The sequence below is a fragment of the Oryza brachyantha genome, chromosome 7 (assembly GCF_000231095.2).
Source record: "Oryza brachyantha chromosome 7, ObraRS2, whole genome shotgun sequence".
Lineage (NCBI taxonomy): Eukaryota > Viridiplantae > Streptophyta > Magnoliopsida > Poales > Poaceae > Oryza > Oryza brachyantha.
This window is the reverse complement of record NC_023169.2, coordinates 8398627-8418240: the sequence shown is the minus strand read 5'-3', so window position 1 is coordinate 8418240 and position 19614 is coordinate 8398627. Positions and strand designations below refer to the sequence as shown.

The 19614-nt window shown below is 37.6% G+C and overlaps 1 protein-coding gene across 2 annotated transcripts; it reads right to left on the bottom strand.

Moving 5' to 3' along the window:
- LOC102720815 (protein TSS) lies at nt 1-18449 on the bottom strand. 2 transcript variants are annotated; one of them, XM_040526023.1, is made up of 26 exons: nt 18298-18449; nt 16734-16836; nt 16565-16626; nt 16228-16320; nt 15755-15827; nt 12739-13095; nt 12571-12638; nt 12332-12463; nt 11855-11896; nt 10647-11171; nt 10412-10569; nt 9750-10308; nt 8791-8853; nt 8611-8712; nt 8216-8533; nt 8046-8138; nt 7724-7825; nt 7531-7635; nt 6964-7097; nt 6162-6345; nt 5623-5754; nt 5188-5300; nt 4950-5040; nt 1866-4209; nt 1712-1788; nt 1-309 (listed from the first exon to the last, which is right to left on the bottom strand). In XM_040526023.1, the coding sequence occupies exons 2-24, from the start codon at nt 16792-16794 to the stop codon at nt 2008-2010; spliced, it is 5769 nt and encodes a 1922-aa protein (XP_040381957.1). In that variant the 5' UTR covers nt 16795-16836; nt 18298-18449; the 3' UTR covers nt 1-309; nt 1712-1788; nt 1866-2007. The 2 variants fall into 2 exon arrangements, with proteins under 2 accessions (XP_040381957.1, XP_040381956.1); XM_040526022.1 differs by having other exon boundaries at nt 1712-1771.
- Nucleotides 18450-19614: the final 1165 nt, after the last annotated feature.

Sequence of the window (19614 nt, the reverse complement as noted above, 5' to 3'; positions counted from 1 at the left end):
AGCACAAGCAGTTTCACAGCATGGCAATTATTATTGTTCTCTTAAAAAGAATAACGTTAACTTCTCACAAAAACCACGAGATATAATTGCTGGATGCAGGGCAGCCAACAAAAAAAAAACTAAGTGGTAAGTTTCACACGCCCAAAATTTAGCCCAAAAAATCTAAGAAAATATTCCTTTTAGTCTAACAAAATTGAACAAAAAATCAGTTTGTCAAGTATTGTCGCTAACACTTCAATATCCTCTATCTGTTCTGGCGCTTACAAAAACTCTGCAAGTCTTCTGGATTCTACACAGAATTGCCTACACCTGTGTCCAATTTACATAGAGAGAGTAGTCAGCTTAATAGAATGCATGGAGAAATCATTAAAATAAAAGGTAGTATGGAGATGAACGAATGAAACCAGGAAAAGATTCTATGATGTGCACTCTGGTAAATTTGAACAGTCAAAGATGTAGCCTGACGCTTGTATAGTTTAATACATTAGGGCAAGTAGAATTACAAATGTGGAACTCTGTACAGGAAATATGAAGATTTTTTTAGCCATATGAATTGTCATGGTCTATTCCATTGATTTAGCATAATAATTGCCTTATCAATAGAACATGAAGAAATTAGTCCTTGCACTATATGCTTAATTTTAATATATATCCTCAGAAGAACTAGTGTTCCGTTAATATTATATTTTGGTTTTGCATTCTAGCCTCAGTTTCAGTTATTTCTACGTCTCTACACCTATATTTCTGGGAGGGACTTGTGTACTGAGGGAATAAAGTCAATAAACTCTGTTTTAACTTGAAAAGCAGTATCAGTATACAAATCAAATTAAAAGGTTCTATCATTATCAATTCCAACAACGTACTCCCTCTAGTTCAATATTCTTGCCGGTTTGAACAAGAGTGTGATCAAACTTTTTACTATTAAAAACTTTTAACATATTAGTTTGAAAACACTGGGACAACATGCATAGTAAGCCTTAAAAAATACTTTATTAAAAGTAAACATTTAGTTATTTTTTAAATATTTTAATAGAAAAATATAGGCAAACATAGATTTTGTTGACATGTCGCTACACAAAACAACAGGAATTATCAAATTGAAGAAAGTAATTTCCTAGAGCTATACTCAGAGAATTAATATATGTTTTAGCCATATCTTTTCTCTTCTGCTTATGCTTATAAGCCAAAATTTAAATTTTTAATCTTAAATTTGAAGTTAAATTTGGAAATTTTTTTATCTTAGTTTATTTTTCACCCTTGGCTTTTTAGATCACTAGGAACACGTATATAAAATATTTATTCATAAATTATTTTTTATTTGTAAATATATTGTTTGGTTTCTTCAAGTTTTTTCCCTAAAAAAACCAAACAATCACTCATTTTGTCTATTCATGGGAATGTAGATGCACAAAATAAATCAACAGCAGACAATATTTTATACCACGTGCATTAACTTGAGAGATTCATTCAGTATGTGCAGTTAATGCAATATAATCTAATGAAAACTTACATAGGCATAAGGGCCAGTTTGCATATGCAACATGAGGTTAGGTTACACGTGCAGCAGAAACTACGAAGTACAAAAAAAAAAAAAAACAACAGTGTTCATATGTTGAACATAGGTATTGATAGCAAAAGCTAGAGGTAGAAATGATTCAGCCACGACGTTCAACATGACAACATGCAAAAGATCGTATTTAGGTAACCATACCTTATTGAACTGAAAACATATCCATTTGACCTTTTAGAATCTTGTGGAGGAATTTCATATCTGCGAAACACCAAAACCTATAAATCACTTAGCGGAAATATACCATGAAGCCAAAATAAATTATATGATAACATGATATTAGAAAAGATGTTACCTGAAACATGGAAGACATAAAGTTCTGCCTTCCAAAATCTCGACAAATAATTTTCTATCATGTTTCAGTTGGAGATCCCCAGAAATTTTCTTTTGGATAATGATGGAAAAGATATTGTGCTTTTGGCTAAATTTTGCAAAACTTAGTTGCCAGATGAAACAACTTCAGCAAAGGAGGCAGTCGATGGCCTGAATATGTCATTTTCTCTGACTACCCTGTTGTAGACAAACTTGAAAGAGCGTGACCCATATGTCTTATTAAGCAAGCTTATTGGGATTCTGAGAGTTTGCTTCCGCCGGCTTTTCCCCTTCACATATATCCTAAAGCTACCTTCATCTTCATTCTTCATGTTGCCCCTCGAATGGTCTGTTGCAGTAATACCATGTGCCTTTTCTCCTGGCATATCAGGACTCAGCTCAATTCTAACTGCGTCTTTTAATTGTTTATCTTGATCATCTCCAGGATGTTTGTTGCTTACCAAATTGCCACTTCCTACCATTGTAGCCTCCATTTCCTCCTTCACTGCCATCGCACTGCTGTCCAGCGAAGGTCCTATACTAACAACAGCTGCATCAGATTGAATGTGGGTATCTGCTAAAGATTGGGATATAGGGTCAACAACATGTCGAGTTGGGGTGAAATCGACTGGATGGCTGCTCGACCATGCTGATCCTGGCACAAATTCTGTTGAAGGTGCGTTCATATAGGGTTGCCATCCATAATGATTAGGACGAAAAATATTAGTGTTCATGGGAAATGTGGAGCTTGGAATGACCTGCGGCTGACTGTATGGTGGATAAATAAATGGCACTGGGTGCAAGAGATTAGGTGACCGAGGAGCCGGAGGGTACAAGTGGTGAGGGGAGGTGCACAACGGAGGACCACTTGGAACCATAGTTGAATGTCCAGGGTGCATAGGTACATTCACAGGCCAAGGAGCGACACCTGGGATAGCACCAGGTGGCGGGAGACCCACACTTACAGCAAGAGGGCTAAGGATAGCTGGTGGAGAGGGATTAAATGGCGGTGCAGCAGCAGACAGTTTTTTATTAGGCATCTCTCTCAAATCAATACTATTTAGCAGCAAGTTGGGCTTTGACTTCTCACTTCCAGCACCTCCATGGGCGTCTGCATTTACTGCAGAAGCAGAAACTGTAATAGGTTCAATGCTGGTGGGTAGAGTTTCTTCGAAAATCACCATATCTGGTTTCCTGTTCCGTTCATCTTTTGCAGAATTAGAAGACTCCGTGAACTCAATGGCGACATTTTCATTGCTACAACTTACCGGTTCTTGACTCGTGTGACCATTCGCAGGTTCACTGCCATCTAAGGATTTCTCATCATTAGGTAATCGACCTTTGTCAATATTCCCAGTGTCTAGTTCTCTGTCAGACACTTTCATGTCTCCTGAATGCTGAATTTCTTCTGGAATGTTGCTTACTTCATTGGGATTATTGATATCTACAGATACAGATCCTTGTTCCACTTGGTGAGTATCTACCAAAGAATCCTTCATTTCTTGTGCAATAATTTGACCAAGTGATGGCTGATTCTGGAGTACATCATCTCTTAATTTTTGTATTTGAGCTTTAGCAATGGTACCTGGACGTGCTAATGCAACATCTTTGTATGATGGTGCATTTCCACTACTCGCCACCAAAGTTCCATGTGGCTCATTTTCTTTATGATCTATTGTAGTATTGTGTACTTGTGAGTAAGCCATCTGGGATTCTGCTTTACCACTCATCTGGTCGGCAGAAGCATCTTGTGCCTCTGTGGATGTACTTCCTGGCTTAATCCGATAAGTTACAGCCTTGTATATCTTACGCCCAAACCTGGCACTGGATGTCTGGACTTTCACGTGCTGGTGAGGGTCTGTGTAAGTTGCAGGTACAACAGTCCTCTTCTTTAAGAAGTAGTAACGGTTATTTGAATAGGAATTCCGTGCCTTGTATTGAGACGTATATTGTGAAGCATGATTATCAGGGTCATACATCTTTCTGGTGGTGGGATTGAAATGCTTCATTTGTTTCCCTGAACCTCCAGCTGATTTAGGCCTTTGAACAGGCTGCCAACCATCTTCAGGTTCTACTATTTCCTCCTGAACAACATCTTCCGGTAAATCAGTAATCACCTCAGCTCTCTCTACTGGTTGCTCAGATGACGCTGGGTACTCTACAGATCTAAGGTTTAGCTTAATTTCAGCTTCAGTAACAATGTTAACAGTATCATCTTGTGATGGCTCTATGATTTGCTTTTCTTCGTCTACATTTGCAGCAGCAGAATCTCTTGGAGAAACCTCAGGACTTGGTACATTGGAACCTCCAATCGTATTAGACAGGACCTAAAAGATAAGTATATGATGAATAAGTTTGAAAGTGCCATGTGCCATATTGATCAAATACTAAAGAACACATTTTTGGTGCACAGCAGAACCAGCATCCCAATTCGCAAATATGGCGTGAATATCTTAGTTTTTTGGATGAAGTTTTCTTATTTCAAGATGCATACTAAAAGCATAGAACTAATAAGGTAGCCACTGGGCTCAGTTATACAAAAATATTAATTTGCTATTGGAGCAGGTGGCCAGGGAATTTTTTACCCTGGAGCGTGGGTGGCAGTCTAGTCTATGGATAGATGGCCGTTGATTTCACTGGTTTTCTTAGCTATGCACGCGTCTGTGTTTGCGTGTTTGGCTGTGTGCACTTTTGTGGTGCAGAGGCCAGGAGTATTCTCGGAACAGCTGTATCATTGTAACTGGCCAGGTTTAATAAAGCTTCTAGTATGTAAAAAGACATCTTGCAAATGTGAATGAACTGCACTCCAGTCAAACTTTGTCCTTAACAAGAGTGTATATTATAGTGGTGGTGGTGGGAGGTGGTGAGTCTGCCACCTATTCCACCACCAACTCCCTCCTATTTTTTAAAAGGAAAAATAACTAAGACATATATATCAACCACTTTTAATAATTATACTTTAATAATATTCTAATGATATTTTTAATAAAATCCTGTTACAACGCATCGGCAATATGCTAGTTATCTTCAAAAGAAAGCAATAAAGCAAGAACATTTGGCAACCAACCTTTATGCTTGAGTACCTCCTTTTGATTGATTCAGAATCTCTTCCTTTGTTTTCTTCATTGGGATTTATGTAGTCAAGAAGATCCGATACACTGAGAATGCAAAGTACCACGGTCATACAACACAAAGACGCTATAAAAGGTATACTGTACATAGGTATCTAATTATCTATAAATGCAAAAAAGAAATCCCTAAGAAGTTATGATAATTTAGGTTGAGGAATTAAACTATAGTTGCACCTTAGATGTCCTTTACTAGCAATTGATGCATCAGGTTTCCGAGTTCCATTGCGTGCAGCTTCCTGTTGCTCAATAACTTTTGATTCAAAGTATTCAAGCCAGGCGGCAGCATCCTGCATTCCGAAAAGGCCACAAGATCAAGGATGTTATTGGAATTAACAAACAAGTTCTTTTGTAAAATAAAGAAACTGTTGAAAGCCAGCAAAAGTAGGTAATCTCTCAGTTACTTGAAAGTATATCACATTCAAAATCAACAAACTTTCAGATGTACATATTTGCCCTAGTATGATACAAGTTAACTCTAGGAAAATACTTTTCATGGCAATTTTACTATTAGCATTTTGTGTCCAAATATTTTTTTAATTGACAAAGATTAAAATGTTGCCTGCACACATTTAAGTAACAGGAGAGTAATTTTCTGCCATAGAAATAAACCTGGGTCCGCAAGTCATCTGGCCCAAGTTTTGCACGAAGAATTTGCAAGGTTGTTTGCTCATGCTGAACACTCAAGGAATAAGCTTCCATCAATGAGAGAGCAATGGCTATGGCATGGTAGCTCGCAGCAGTCTAAAATAACAGATAAGTATGTTAGTTGAAATAGATAACCAAGGAATATCATTAAATGATGAAGGCATTAAGTGAAGTGGTCAATAATGACACCTGTAGTACAAATTATAAACTTGAAAATCAATTTACTCTAGGCATCTACATGCTTCCAGATTTTGGACCAGATAATGTAAATTCTTCAATCATGCATGGATCACAATCAATCAAACAAAGGACCCAACTACCAGGTTATTATGGATTGACACTAACTCACTAGGCTATAAAATAAAAAATTTCTCAATATTTCTTCTATAAGTAATTTTTTTGTGCATACAGGTGATATTTCAGAACTATCACCGAGCAATAGCATACTTACACCATTTCTAGAAAGAAAACAACCAAGCACATTACCCATGGAAGATTATTACCTGGATATGGTCAGGCCCAAGTAATCTCTGGTTGCACTTTAAGGCTTTGTGCAAGTATCTAAGTGCTACATGCACGTTACCCAAGCCTTCCTCCATCATGGCTACGTTGATATATGTTGCGGCTGTGTTTGGATGAGATGGCCCGCAGGTAAGATGCAGTAGATATAGCGCACGCTTGACATACCTAATTTACAAAAAAAGGTAAGTGCTTTATAGATGTGTCTCAGTTATTTCCAAACCAGAACTGCATAATTGTACATTCTACAAGAAGTCAACAACTATCAAGCAAACAACAGGAAAAGTTAACTATTTGATTCATATTCTTAGATCCTTTCAGACAAATTTAGGCTTTGAGAAGATCTTATGAGAGAACCCTTCAAGAGTCAAGATACAAGATACATGTTTATGATTAAGGGGAGAAACAGGTATTAACATCCTTAGTCAACAAAACAAATACATGTTTATGATTATGGTTCATCCTCACAAAGGAGCCTATGAAACGTTAACAACTAATTGCATGTGAAACTGACAGTCCTTCCCATTTTCAATTATTTCTAGATTATAAATACCAACATATATCTCTGAAGTTTTGGGCTGGCCAAGAATTTCGACAACTGAATCACAACACCACTGAAGGTATTCATAGTTCAGATATTATATCCATGCTTATAAAATGCACTAATGGTATGTAAATCCATGTTCAAAACCAGATTTGCTTTGAATGAAAGCAGACTTATAGTTATGTTTATTCTTATGGAAACATAGATGATCATCAGAAAAGAAAAACACAAAGTAGGCATACTTTAGAGCCAGTTCTGTATGTTGTAGACGGTAGTAGAAAACAGCAAGATCTCCATAACTCTTCATTGTGTCAGGGTGATCTAGCCCAAGTTCCCTCTCATTGATGTCTAGGGCCTTTTGCTGATAGATAGTAGCCTGCATTTTCTTATGATAAGCATATCCACTTGGTATTTTTCAAAACATCAATTCATCACATTCTAGTTTCTTCTTTCAATATTCAATACTTTTGTCACAGTCAACTCTGCTTGCTTGTTATAACATATTCTTTTGATGTTACTACAATTGTAACCAGTACTATACTGCGTAGAGCATTATTTTTACACGTGCAAGTCGTGTAAGGCATATTATCCTCATAGTATACTGAAACCATGTTGAGTGTACCTAGACCTTTGTGGGAAGGTTTAAACATGAGCATATATATGAAATATAGTGCATGTTCTTTTTTTGTTGTTGAGAGTAATGTTCACTATTCATCATAAAACTAGACTAAAATATGGATATTTATTGGACTTCCCTATGTTAACCAGTTATATGAATTATTTGACACACAACTGAATAACCATATTACCTGATTAAAATCACCAGTGTGATACAATACAACAGCTAGCAGACTATAAGCTCCAGCTGTCATTCGATGATAGGGACCACAAACTGTTATGAGCTTAGCAAGAGCCTGCATTCATGCATCAGAAACAGTGATTAAACAAGAAATGACATCCAAAAATGTTTAAAAAGACAAATGGTTTTGTGAAAGAGGATACCTTGGTCCCATAATTGACAGCATCTTCAAGTTTCCCCTTGTCAAGGGCGGTTTTAGAGGATTCCAGTAGTTGCCTTCCATCAGCAGATGAGCATGCAACTTGCTGCATATTATGCAAAAGCATGTTAGTTGTGCAGCTATATTTGTAAATTATGGTATGTTATGTCTTAACAAAATTTCAATCAATAACAGAAAAATAGTGATATCCTTCTTGTAGTGATCTGACAAACAACTGAACAAACAGTGCAAAAAAACTGTGTAGTGATTTTGTAATGAAGCAGATAAATTTGGGAAAATACAAGAAATGTATCATTTAAACTTACCTTGTGTACAGGTACCAAGCTAATAATGTCTTGTTTTTGAAATGGGAAAGCAGAATCCATAACAAAATCTCGGGGTGCCAATTCAATGCCAACCTAAAGGTAAGAATCTAACAATTAATTCAAGTCAAATACAACGAATTGTAATGATGTATGAGAAAAACCACTTATACCTTATGGCATAGTCCTCTCAGGAGAGCGTATTTCCTAACATCATGGTAATGTTGCTCAGTGAGCTCAAATTCATATCTCTTTTTCAAGAAGGCCACTAGCCATTTCCATACTAGCGGACGCACATCATGGGAACTTGTAGAGGCCTCAGGCTCAGGAACACCAAGCAGCAAATTCAGTGCTGAAGCTATTGCAAGTGCTAACTGTCGCAAGTCTGAAGTAGCAGCGATTGCAGAGCGAACGATATGCTTGAATGCCCTCACTATCATCTCATGTACACAGAGGGACTGTACATGTGAAAGCTTCTCCGAAAGCTTGACCTAAACAGATACTGAGAAGTTCAGCATACACCAACTGGAAATCTAGGGCATTGATATCCACTCTATCAGAAACTTACAACTCGTCCAAGGGAACGCATCTGTAGGCCTCTGGTGTGCATGAAATCTGTCAAGGTCCTACCATCAACAGGTGAAAGTTCCAGAGAACCAAAATCTGCAACCTGAACATCTTATGGATTAATTAATATGCTTTTTAACTAAGATGAATGCACATGGGAAATTATTCATCTTTCATGTACCAGCTTAGGAAGAGCAACTTCATCATAGTACTTCAAAGCCATCTCAATCAACTCAGGCGGTGACTGTGGAGCAGAAAGGAATAGTTTTCTTTTAAGTTAACACAGGAAATATTCAAGATTGAAGATTGCTAAAGTCCTGATCGAACAAGCACAGGAACCAATGAGAGAGAAAAACATAACGTAGGCTAGACTGCTAGAGTCCAACACAAACCAAAAAAAAAGTTTGTCACAAAACGAACAGAATATAGACATGTATATGCATGCTGGCCAAGTTCCAAGTGAATATAAATGAATCAGTATATGAGATTCTAAATATAATTTCTTGCCACTTACTTTCTAAATATTAAGAAATTTTTCTTTCTTATGTACCTCTAAATAATTAGAATGTCAAATAGTTACAACAAGAACCATCTAAATATGCATGAATATTAGTCGGAAAGATATTTAACACATAAACTATAAGGGTGGCTTGGTTGGAGTTAGCACATTAGTCAAATCTAGAAGTACTTTTCAAACATTGATAATCTAAATCTAGAGTTAACTGATCTTAAAGCATCAGTGTGTTACAATAAACTGGCATGTATGGGTGTAGTTTATGTTTGTTAAATACTTGAGTTTGTGTTACGAAGAACTAAAATAATAAACAAAAACAATAAACACATCAAAATTAAAGCATGTGAAAAAGTGGATGATCCAATGGATTTATCATGTGTACTGTAACAGGAAATATCCACAAATCATCCTACTTGAACTATGTGAAGAATTATTTAAAAAATAGTCTATGTGAATGCACTGGTTGAAAATTCTAGAAATTCCCACGATAGCCCAGAGATAAAAGAAAAGATCCTGTCCATCCAATCAGAATAGTAAAAACACTAACAGTGTAGATTTACTTAAACTATGCAATATAAAAGGATTTAAGATTAGAATCGGAACTTCATGAAGAGATGCATGTCTACCTTCTGGTGGAGCCCTGTTTCTGAATCTTTCAACCGTGTAAAGGCAGAATCAGATAATAAATCCTTCAGAAAGCTTTCATTCTCTGAGGCATTAGATTCACCCTGAGGCAATTCAACAGCTGATGGCTTGATTTTTTGGCTTTCTGCAGAACTTGTTCCATCAGACATAGCTTTTTCTCCCAATGAGGATCCCTTCTCAGCGGCATCAACATTATTTTTTGAGTTCTTAAGAGCTTTCAAAGGTTTCCCAAGCCCTTCAATCTTTGCCTCCTTCGCAGCTTTATCGACCACCTTTTTCTTTTCCTTCTCACCACCTTGCTTTTTATCCTTGTCAGAATTTTTCTGATCCTGTAAATGCTGAACCCAGCAGGCACCAAGTTCCCACCTCATAAATGGCTGTTTTCCACTTTCCTCTTCTTCGAGCTTCTGAAGACTCTCCTTTAACAGGTTCTCCACAAAAGTATGTGCTGCAGTTAGTTCTTCCTGCTTATGAATTTGTGGAAGGTTTAACATCTTTTTCTCTCCAGTTGAATTGGCTTCATTTAGCAGCATCCTCAAACTAAAATAATAAATAGGATCTCATCACCCAAAAATAAATACTGGAAGCAGCTGTATAAATTTCAAAGATACTAGAAGAACAACAGACAGGAAGTGCTATTGACCTGTTAATGTTCAATGCATGTGCCCCCCCTTCTGGTTGATCTGTAATATCAATTGGCTTAATCGAAGAGTTCACCTTGGCTTTCTCAATATTGTTAACCTTAACGACTGCAACATACCCACAGTATCTAAGATTGACAATGCCCAAACTCTCCACATCCTGCAAATAAAAGGCAAAATTATGAAAAATAACTTCCTTACCATTATATGAACATCACGTTAATTTAGAATTCATACATGGGCAGCTGTATTTTCGTCTGCAGTTATTCCTTTCAACAGGTTCCTCTCCGCAAGATGCTTGAAGTCCATTCCTGTGGCTCGGCTACCATCTATCTTAGTGTCCAACTTACAGCTTGCGTCTGAAGAATCTCTCGTGACAGTGATGCTAAAATTTCCCACTGTCTCTGAATGCAAAACTTCATCTATATTCCCTGATGCTGATACATCCTTAATCTCCATTGCATGCCTTACAGCTGCAATAGCTCTAAAGATGGCAACATCTACAAATAAGCTGTGAAGTAGGAATGCTCTCCTGTCACGAATTTCCCTCTCCTCAGGAGTTTTGCAAGGCATGGATGTGAGATACAAGAACTCATCTGCCCATGGCAACATGTCACTCTTGCCATCCCTTCCCCAACCGCCACCATTGCCACCCCAGGTTTCATCCTCAGAAGGGAGGGGAGGAAATGTTGATGGAGACTGAGCAGCAATTGGGGGAACGAGCCATGTGTTTGCACGAAACCCATAAGGGAAATTTCCAAACTGCAGTATACAAACAATTGCATGTTACACTGCAATTAGTATGGCACTAGGGAAGCCAGGTCTGTGGTGAAAAGGTTGTGAGGAACAAAGAAACCAAGTGACACATAATTAGTTGGAAAAACACAACAATTTAAGAAGATTATGCTCCCCACATTCATAGATGTTGTTTTAGCACAAATCACAGATACCAAGGTGGAAAAGCTGTGACCTGATTACCCCTACTAAATATGTTTTGTGTCTTAGTAATAGCCCCCAACTACCTCAGTCAATTGGGTGTTTTGGAACGGTGAGTAGCATGACAAGGCGATCAAAACAAGGGTATCCATATCAATTACTACATTCGTTTCACAATGTAAAACTTTCTAGCATTTGCTAGATTTGAATCTAGACACATATATACTAATATACAAATAATATACATGCATCAATAGATGAATCTAGGCATACCAAAACGTCTTATAATATGAAACAAAGGGAGTAGGCATTTAATATGGGTACTTTCAGGCCAAGAAAACCAAAAATGATATGTCTGTAACAACAACAACAACAACCCCCCCCCCTCCAGACTTTGCATATGCCCCCCTAAAGTGATTTTACAAAATGGTTTCATGAAAAAAAAATAGTTCAAACATCCAGGCTACAGTAAAATATTTTTCAGCGCCTGCCAAGAATTAATAGCCAACCTTGTTTCGTTCCAAAAATGCCTTCATAAGATCTTCATATGCCTGAAACAAGTGAAGCGAACAAAAAAGTAAATAAAGCTGTAAGTAAATCCACAGTTTGGATCACATAAATTTTAATGACACCTATGCAGCAGTATGAGAACATTACACAGATATTTTCATGAATTTATTATAATAGCATTAGTCCAATATTTTCTGGTACTGCACAGAGGTGTACTTGCAAGATACATGAATTTGCACAAGCTTGCATACACAAAGTGAAATGGCTAAGAGAATCAACTAAGATCAGCATTTAAGTATCCTACTAAGTATATATCAGTTCATCAGTTCCAGAAGTAGCAGTGTTTATAACTAAGGTACTAAGCACCAAGGACAAATAGTATAGAGACACTAAATTATGGCATAGTACTTGCTAGTATTACTCTCAACACAGATGATAATTAACCAATAATTCTGATAACTTAGTGAGAGACAAACATTGTCAAATGCTCTACTAAGATGCCTTAGCAGATCGACTAGGTTATGGCACAAGACGCGCTGCTTCCCCAGACTGAAGAATCCCTTTTTCCGGGCTTCAACAACAACAAATTTCCCATTGCAAAGCTTTGCCTGCAAGCACACAGCATACGCCTCTAATTAGGATGAATCATGCACCGAAACTCAAAGCTCGAAATTCGTTCTAGGCCAAACCACCCGCTGGCGAGTACCAAATTTACCTCGAGAAAGAAGAGATGATCGTCGGAAGGCTGCTCCTCCTGCCGAGGCTGAGCCACTCGCCTTATAACTGGGATCAAACACGAGCGGTTTGGACAATTTAACACAGGAACAGTGCATTCGCTGGGTTGTAGAGAGAGAGAGAGAGAGAGGGAGGGTTTGTCACTAACAGTGGAGGGGCGGCGTGAGGTTGGCGAGGGAGAAGAACTCGTAGAACGCGCCGAGGCGGGGGCACGCGCCGCTCATCTCGGCCTCCAGCTCCGCGGAGGCCGAGGAGGCGGCCGCGGCAGCGTCCTTGGTGGCCGCATCCTTCTGCCCCGCGGCAGGGGGCGGCGGGGAGCCCGTGCGGCGCCCGGGCGTGGACGCCTTGGATGAGCCGGAGGTGGGATCCTTGGCGGAATCGGCGGGCGCATCCTTGGGCGAGGGCGGCGGCGGCGGCGGGGGCGGCGGGCCGAAGGAGGTGGTGCAGGCGACGATGTCCAGTAGCCGCCGTATGTGCGCCACCGCGCTCTCCTCGTCGTACTCCTCTGCATTTTATTTTATTTTTATTTTATTTTAGAAAACAAAATATGTGTGAATTCCTAATGTTAAGTCACTCCGCAACAGAATTTTATTTAAAAATATTATTAGCATGTTATTAAAATATTGATATATAAATCTCAGTTACTTTTTTAAAAAAATAAAAGAGAGTTGATGATATAGGTGGCACATTCATCCCCAACATCACCACTCTTTTCTATTCTATAGGAGTATACTTCATTCCCTTCGTCCTAAAAAAACTCAACTCGTCCCATCAGAAACTCAACCTAGTATTGAATGTGATATATTCTAGTACTGTAATTTAGATGTTCTTTGTTCAAATTTATTGTACTTGGTTATATCACATCTAATACTAGATTTACTTTCTATGATAGAGGGAGTAGATATTTAGGACAAATGGATATCTATACCTATATTTTGGTAATTATATTAGAAATGATCTCCGAGAACTATTTGTCATGCTATCTAAATGGCTAAAACTTGTTTCGCAATAGTCAAATATAGTAAGTCTCTCTCACAATCTGCTAGATGAATATTTATGATACATAGATGGATCCATACTTGATAGAGAGTGAATACATATAGTGGACGTAGAGAGTGTATTGAAGGCGTTAGATGGTGAGTTTGTTAAAGTGTCTCAATTAAAATTTAGAGAAATAAATTTAGCCATGCTCGAGATACCCTTAGAAGTAGACCGCGTTCAGCATTGCCCATAAGATAACTAAGTCTCATCTTTTTCCGCGCGCACCCTTTCCAACCTGCTAAACGGCGTATTTTTTGGGAAAATTTTCTATAGGAAAGTTGTTTTAAAAAATCATATTAGTCTATGTCATATCTTTTAATAATTACTAATTAATTAATCATGTACTAATCTATTACTACGTTTTTCGCGCCGGATAACTAACACCGAACGCGGCTATAATAGTGTAGAAACCATATGTAAGAAGTTAGCTTATTATAATCTATAAATTTTTATTTTTCTAAAATTTATAATTATCGATTTACAAAAGTAGAACAATGTAGCTTAAGGAGTGTATTTACCATAAGCTTCTCTAACCAGGCCTTAAGACTCTGGTTGGATGTCTGGAAATATACGCTTAAGTTACTCAAAAATTTATGGATTTTGATAGAAAACATTTTTAAATAGTTAGATGTTATCTAAATAGTTACCAATTTTTTTAAAAAAAGATAAAGAGAATACTAAATATACAACTCTGCAAACATGCAAGTTCAAATATGACTTTTACAATTTATTAAAAAATAGCAAATTAAAATTTAAATAGTATATACTCACAGTCATATTTATTATTTTTGTTACGGATTGTAGACGTCATATTTGAACTTTCATGTTTGTGAAGTAATATATCTCATATTAATCTATCTTCATAGTTTTTTTTATTTTTTTTATAATTATTTGAATAGCATGCAATAGATAAGGAGATGCTCCTCAAGAGTTTAAAATCCACTCCTGATTTTGATACGTGACATATAAACTATATGTTGGGATTATAATGTTTCACACTACCACATCAATGTCTAATTTCTTTTTATGTGTTGTATATATGAATTATGTAATCACATCATAAATTTATGAGTTCAGTGAATTTCACTTGGGACCACTTTTTATTATTATGTGTGTTTTGTTTGGACTACCTTTTAACAAGTATTTTCACTTTAAACCGACTTAAGTTTAACTTATAGTACTCAACTCTGTTATTCATCTATATCCAACTCTTATCATACATCGAAGAAATGACCTGCGTATGGCTCTGGGAGTTCATTAATGAGTAGAAGCCAGCATCAAAATCGTTCATATACTTAAAAGGAGAGTCGAGGTGATCCAATGTGTAACAAAAAAGTAAATAATATTTTTCCAATCCTTGAGTAGCTACCATGAGCTATCACTGTTTTTTATATAAAATTGTTCTATATAAATTGGGATCTTCTAGTATCTAATGTACCTAGAGGTATCAAATTTTATATAGTAAACAGTGGTATCTTTGGGTACCTTCTTAAAAATGGTAAAATTGCTCAAAAGTAAAACATTCGTTAAAAGATGGTTCATAACGAAATATTGGTAATAAAAGATGGCATGAAGTGAAATTTACTTATAAATTTAGTTTTATCCGCCACATAAGAGCCCCATCCATCTATGTTATGTATTTTAAATTCGTTATTATAATAGCAAACTAGATTACTCGATGTCTGCTGACTGCATTATTTTTGTGAAACACTAGGACTATGATACCTAGAAACATGTCACGTACCAGAACCCCTGTATAAGTTGGACCATACTTGTCCGTATCAAAATAAGTGACCATTTATTCAAAAATTGTGCCAAAATAATTGACCACGTTATAATACTATTATTTGTGTCATAAATAACCTCCTATTCGATTTTTTTTCTACCTTACCCTCAACCACAGTCCCAATCATAATAATATCATTTAATAAGGGGTATCTAGGTTGATTTCTCCATCATAATTTAGCCTATAAATGATAAAGTGATCAATTATTTTGGGATAAAGGCAGTGGTATATAAAACATATGCTCTATTCAAATTTCTTAGGAAAGTTGACAAAAATTTGCATCGAAATAATTGGATTGCCGGTGATTATCTTGCAATTGATGGTGTCATGGTTCTACCTTCTACCAAGGTGAGTGTACATGGCTTCAACGTTGCAATATCAGCACCATCCTTCAAGCGACCATCACGTAGCTGGTAAACAAATAAAATCAAATGTTAAGCAAATATGTTCACTTTATAAATAAGTTATCATTTGTAGCTTATATTTGGATATATCATAACAATTTCACCAAGCATTAAAAATATGGCCAAAATGCAACATCTTCCGAGTGAGTTTCGACATGAGGACAGTTGAACTTGATATCAAAGAATGCCAAGAGTCCAACTTTATGATTATGAACCATGAAAAATGGAATTTCTTGCAGAAATATAGATTGCATGACAGCTTAGGCCCCTAGGTTTTTTTTTTACCTTTTTAACGTTTGCATGAGGAAATTACAGGAACTTATCTTTGAATGCTCTAATATATTATCAAGAACTAATTAAACCAAACTATAGGGGCCCTGTTAATTAACTTGATGAACAGTAATACCTCATGCGATAGGGAGTAGTTTGTGATCGCACACGTCGCGGTGTTTACACATAGCAGCCGCCTCACATCAATGATCCTGTCTGTTGAAATCCCCTGCACAAAACGAAATCAGGTCAGGAAACCAAATTACAGTTACAGCTCTGGAGTTTCCATCGCATTAGCAAAAAGTGAACTGAAGTTTTGAATTTGTTTGTGTTCTACATCGAATGTCAGTCCCAAAAGTGAAAGAAAATTGAACTGCATGTACCAAAATCCACATTTCTGTCAGTAGGAATGTGTATTTTTCTATTGGACAAATGAGGAAAAAAATTTTGTCATGAAGAGTACAACTGCCAACCTTGAGAATGACAAGAGATTGATCAGGGAGGTTAACAGTGATGTCAATGGCCACAGGGAGAACTGCAAAGCACCAAGAAAATTGGAACTCATGAGCTTAAACAGCTGCATCTAGCTGGGTGCTTCAGGCAAGCACAGATGGAGATAATAACTATGCATCTAACAATCACCTTTCTCATCTTTCTTCTTCTTCTCACCCTTGGCCTTCCCTCGCTTGCTCTTGGGCGCCATGCCCGCGCCAAATGGCGAGCAAGCTCAGCACCGACGACCCACCTGCATTATGCATGCAAAACCGAAAAATTCAGTTAGTTTTTGGCACCAATTCCTTAGAATCACAATGGCCACTCCCAACTCTTGATGATGGACAATCCGGGTATATTTGATTAGGCTACTCAACTAAGGATAAGTTTCTTAAACCAAAAACACTCTGAAACCTTTCCATCTTCAGAGTTTCAGAAAGGATCAAAAACACAACCTTTCTATCCTCAGTATTCGGAAAGGATTAAAAATTCAACCTTTCTATATATCTTCCAATTTGCACACTTAACTAACATCCAACATGGTTGACTAACAACACAAAAGGCAGAACCAGTTATTCCTACAATCGTTTTTCCTGCTTTCATCGATGATACAGCGATGTAGTTAATTAACAAAAGGCAGTACTAACAACCAGTACAATCCATGACCACAGCACATACAAAAGTGTCAAGAAACTTGTGGCACACACTAAGAACTGAGAAGAACGAAGCGACAGAGAGAGGGTGGAGAAATAGTGTACTTGCAAGACCATTTCAAGAACAGTGCAGTGAGGACAAATTAGGGAGCTGTCCTTCACGTGCCATACGCACATCAGTTGCACAAGGAAGATAAATCATCAACGTATCTTTCTTTTTTTTTCAATGTATTTTCTCGCCGCACGGCACAATCTTGACCAGAAAAAAAACATGTTGTAAGTTGTAAACAAGGTGAGAATGATTTGCAAGCAACGTACGACCGTAGGGTGATTTCAATTTTCAAGTATTTTTACCCTTTTTTTCCTGTCATGCTAACTAGTTAGTACCTCTTTTTCCCAAAACAGGAAAATTGACATGGTTGTAAAGAATTCAGCAAGTGGTTAAGTTGTAGCTAAACAGTAGGAAGGGATAAGGTGCAGCAGGGAACCAATGGACCAAGAGAAATCTAGCCCTTTTCGGCACTGAATTTAAGAGAGAAAACAATTATGTGCAAGCACGGAGAGCTGAAACAGCACATACAAATTCATTGAGAAAAAGGGTTTATCTTGTGGTAAAGCTGACAGAAGTGCTCAAAATTCAGCATTCAGAAAGAAGTAGCTAACGCAGCAAAATTACAGTACAGAATAAGTACAATATAATATTCGATTATAAACGTGGACAAGAAGCTGCAAACAAATTCACGGAGAGATGAACAGCAGTTGCCACTATTCCATTTTAGGACCGAAGAAAACCTCCCATACGTATACATATATATAATCAGTTCATATAAAAGAGAAAAACCGCAGATAGGAAACAGCAGGAAGAGGGCAACAGAGGCCAGAACAAAGCCAGCACTGAACCTCAAAATTCTCCAAGCATGCATCTGCCTGAGAATAACATCACACAACCGAAAACCAAGCAGACACAACACACAGTCAGTCACACACTCACAGACGCACATGACGTACGCCCACGACGCCGCAAAGAACTCTACCAAATGACAAAGGAAAAAAAAGGTGACCTGGCTGCAGTAGTATCCCTGCCCTCGAGGAAGCTGAATTCCCCAACGGAGGGAGGGACACTAGCTTGAACCTGAAGCTGAACAGACAGATGGCTAGGTAGCAGCAGCAGCAGACATTGGTTGGGATAAGAGGCGAGGCGAGAAGGGAGCAGAAGAGGAAGAAGGAGCAGCAGGAGAGAAAGAAGAGGAAATGAGAGAGCGGCGTGGGGGGGTCGGGGCCGAGAGAGCGCGAGGGAGGGCGGAGCGAGGGAAAGATAACGAGAGGAGTGAGGGAGAGGCTGATAAGGGTGGAATGGTGGAGATTTCAGATAGGGTCCTGCTTTGGCTGCTTCTGCTTCTGCTTCTGCGCTGCCTTACTACGGGCCTTGTCTGCGTGGGCTGGGCCCCCAGAGCCTCCTGCGGGCGAGCCGGGGGGTCCTGGCGCGGCTGGAGGGTCGAGGCACACGGCAAGCCCCGCCCCCCATAAAGTTTAAGCGATTTTCCTTTTTGTTTTGTTGTATATCCTATTCCATTTCTATAATATGATTTTTTTTTGTCTTGGTTATATTTATATGTGTGCTAATAAATTTATATATATATATATTGATACATGGATGAATATAGGCAAATCAAGAAAGTCTTATTATAATATGAAACATATAGAGTACTTAATTTTGTGTAATTTGCTTATGGATATCGCAAAAACGTGCCACTACCGAAGGACATCTTAAAAACTGGTAATTTTCTAAGAGCCAAAACGTACATTGCAAAAAAAAAAAAAGACATGAAGAGAAATTCTTAGTAAAGATTAGAATGTCAATCGGGTCACAACCTTCGATCATGCACGCACTGGAGTGAATATGGAATATGATGTATCATTGCAATGCATTTGGTGTGATGACAGACCGAAAAGTTGTATATATGGAATTTAGAATTTTGGGAATAAATTAAAATTTTGAAAAATTGTACTCGGGGATGCCATTCTAAGGTTTTGGAGGCGACCAGGGAAGATGTGGGCTAATTTAACTAAACCAAACCAAGTAACATGTGCTGACCTGATGGTCAAATTTGTCATTTTAAAATTGTTTCTCTTCAATTGGGTTCGAAATAATAAAAGAATAGTACATTATCCTTACTTAAATTATTAGTTTATGGAGGTGCCCTTCAGCATGGCATACTTTTATAATGTCCCCTAGAAAATTACATAAATTTTGAGTGTACTGTAGCAAAATTTGCCTAAAGCTAATGATACTAACATGTCACTTTTTAACTCTTAGGATTGTTCAATATTTGTGCAATCTTCTATAATTTATTCACTCTTTTCTCTCTTACTAGTGT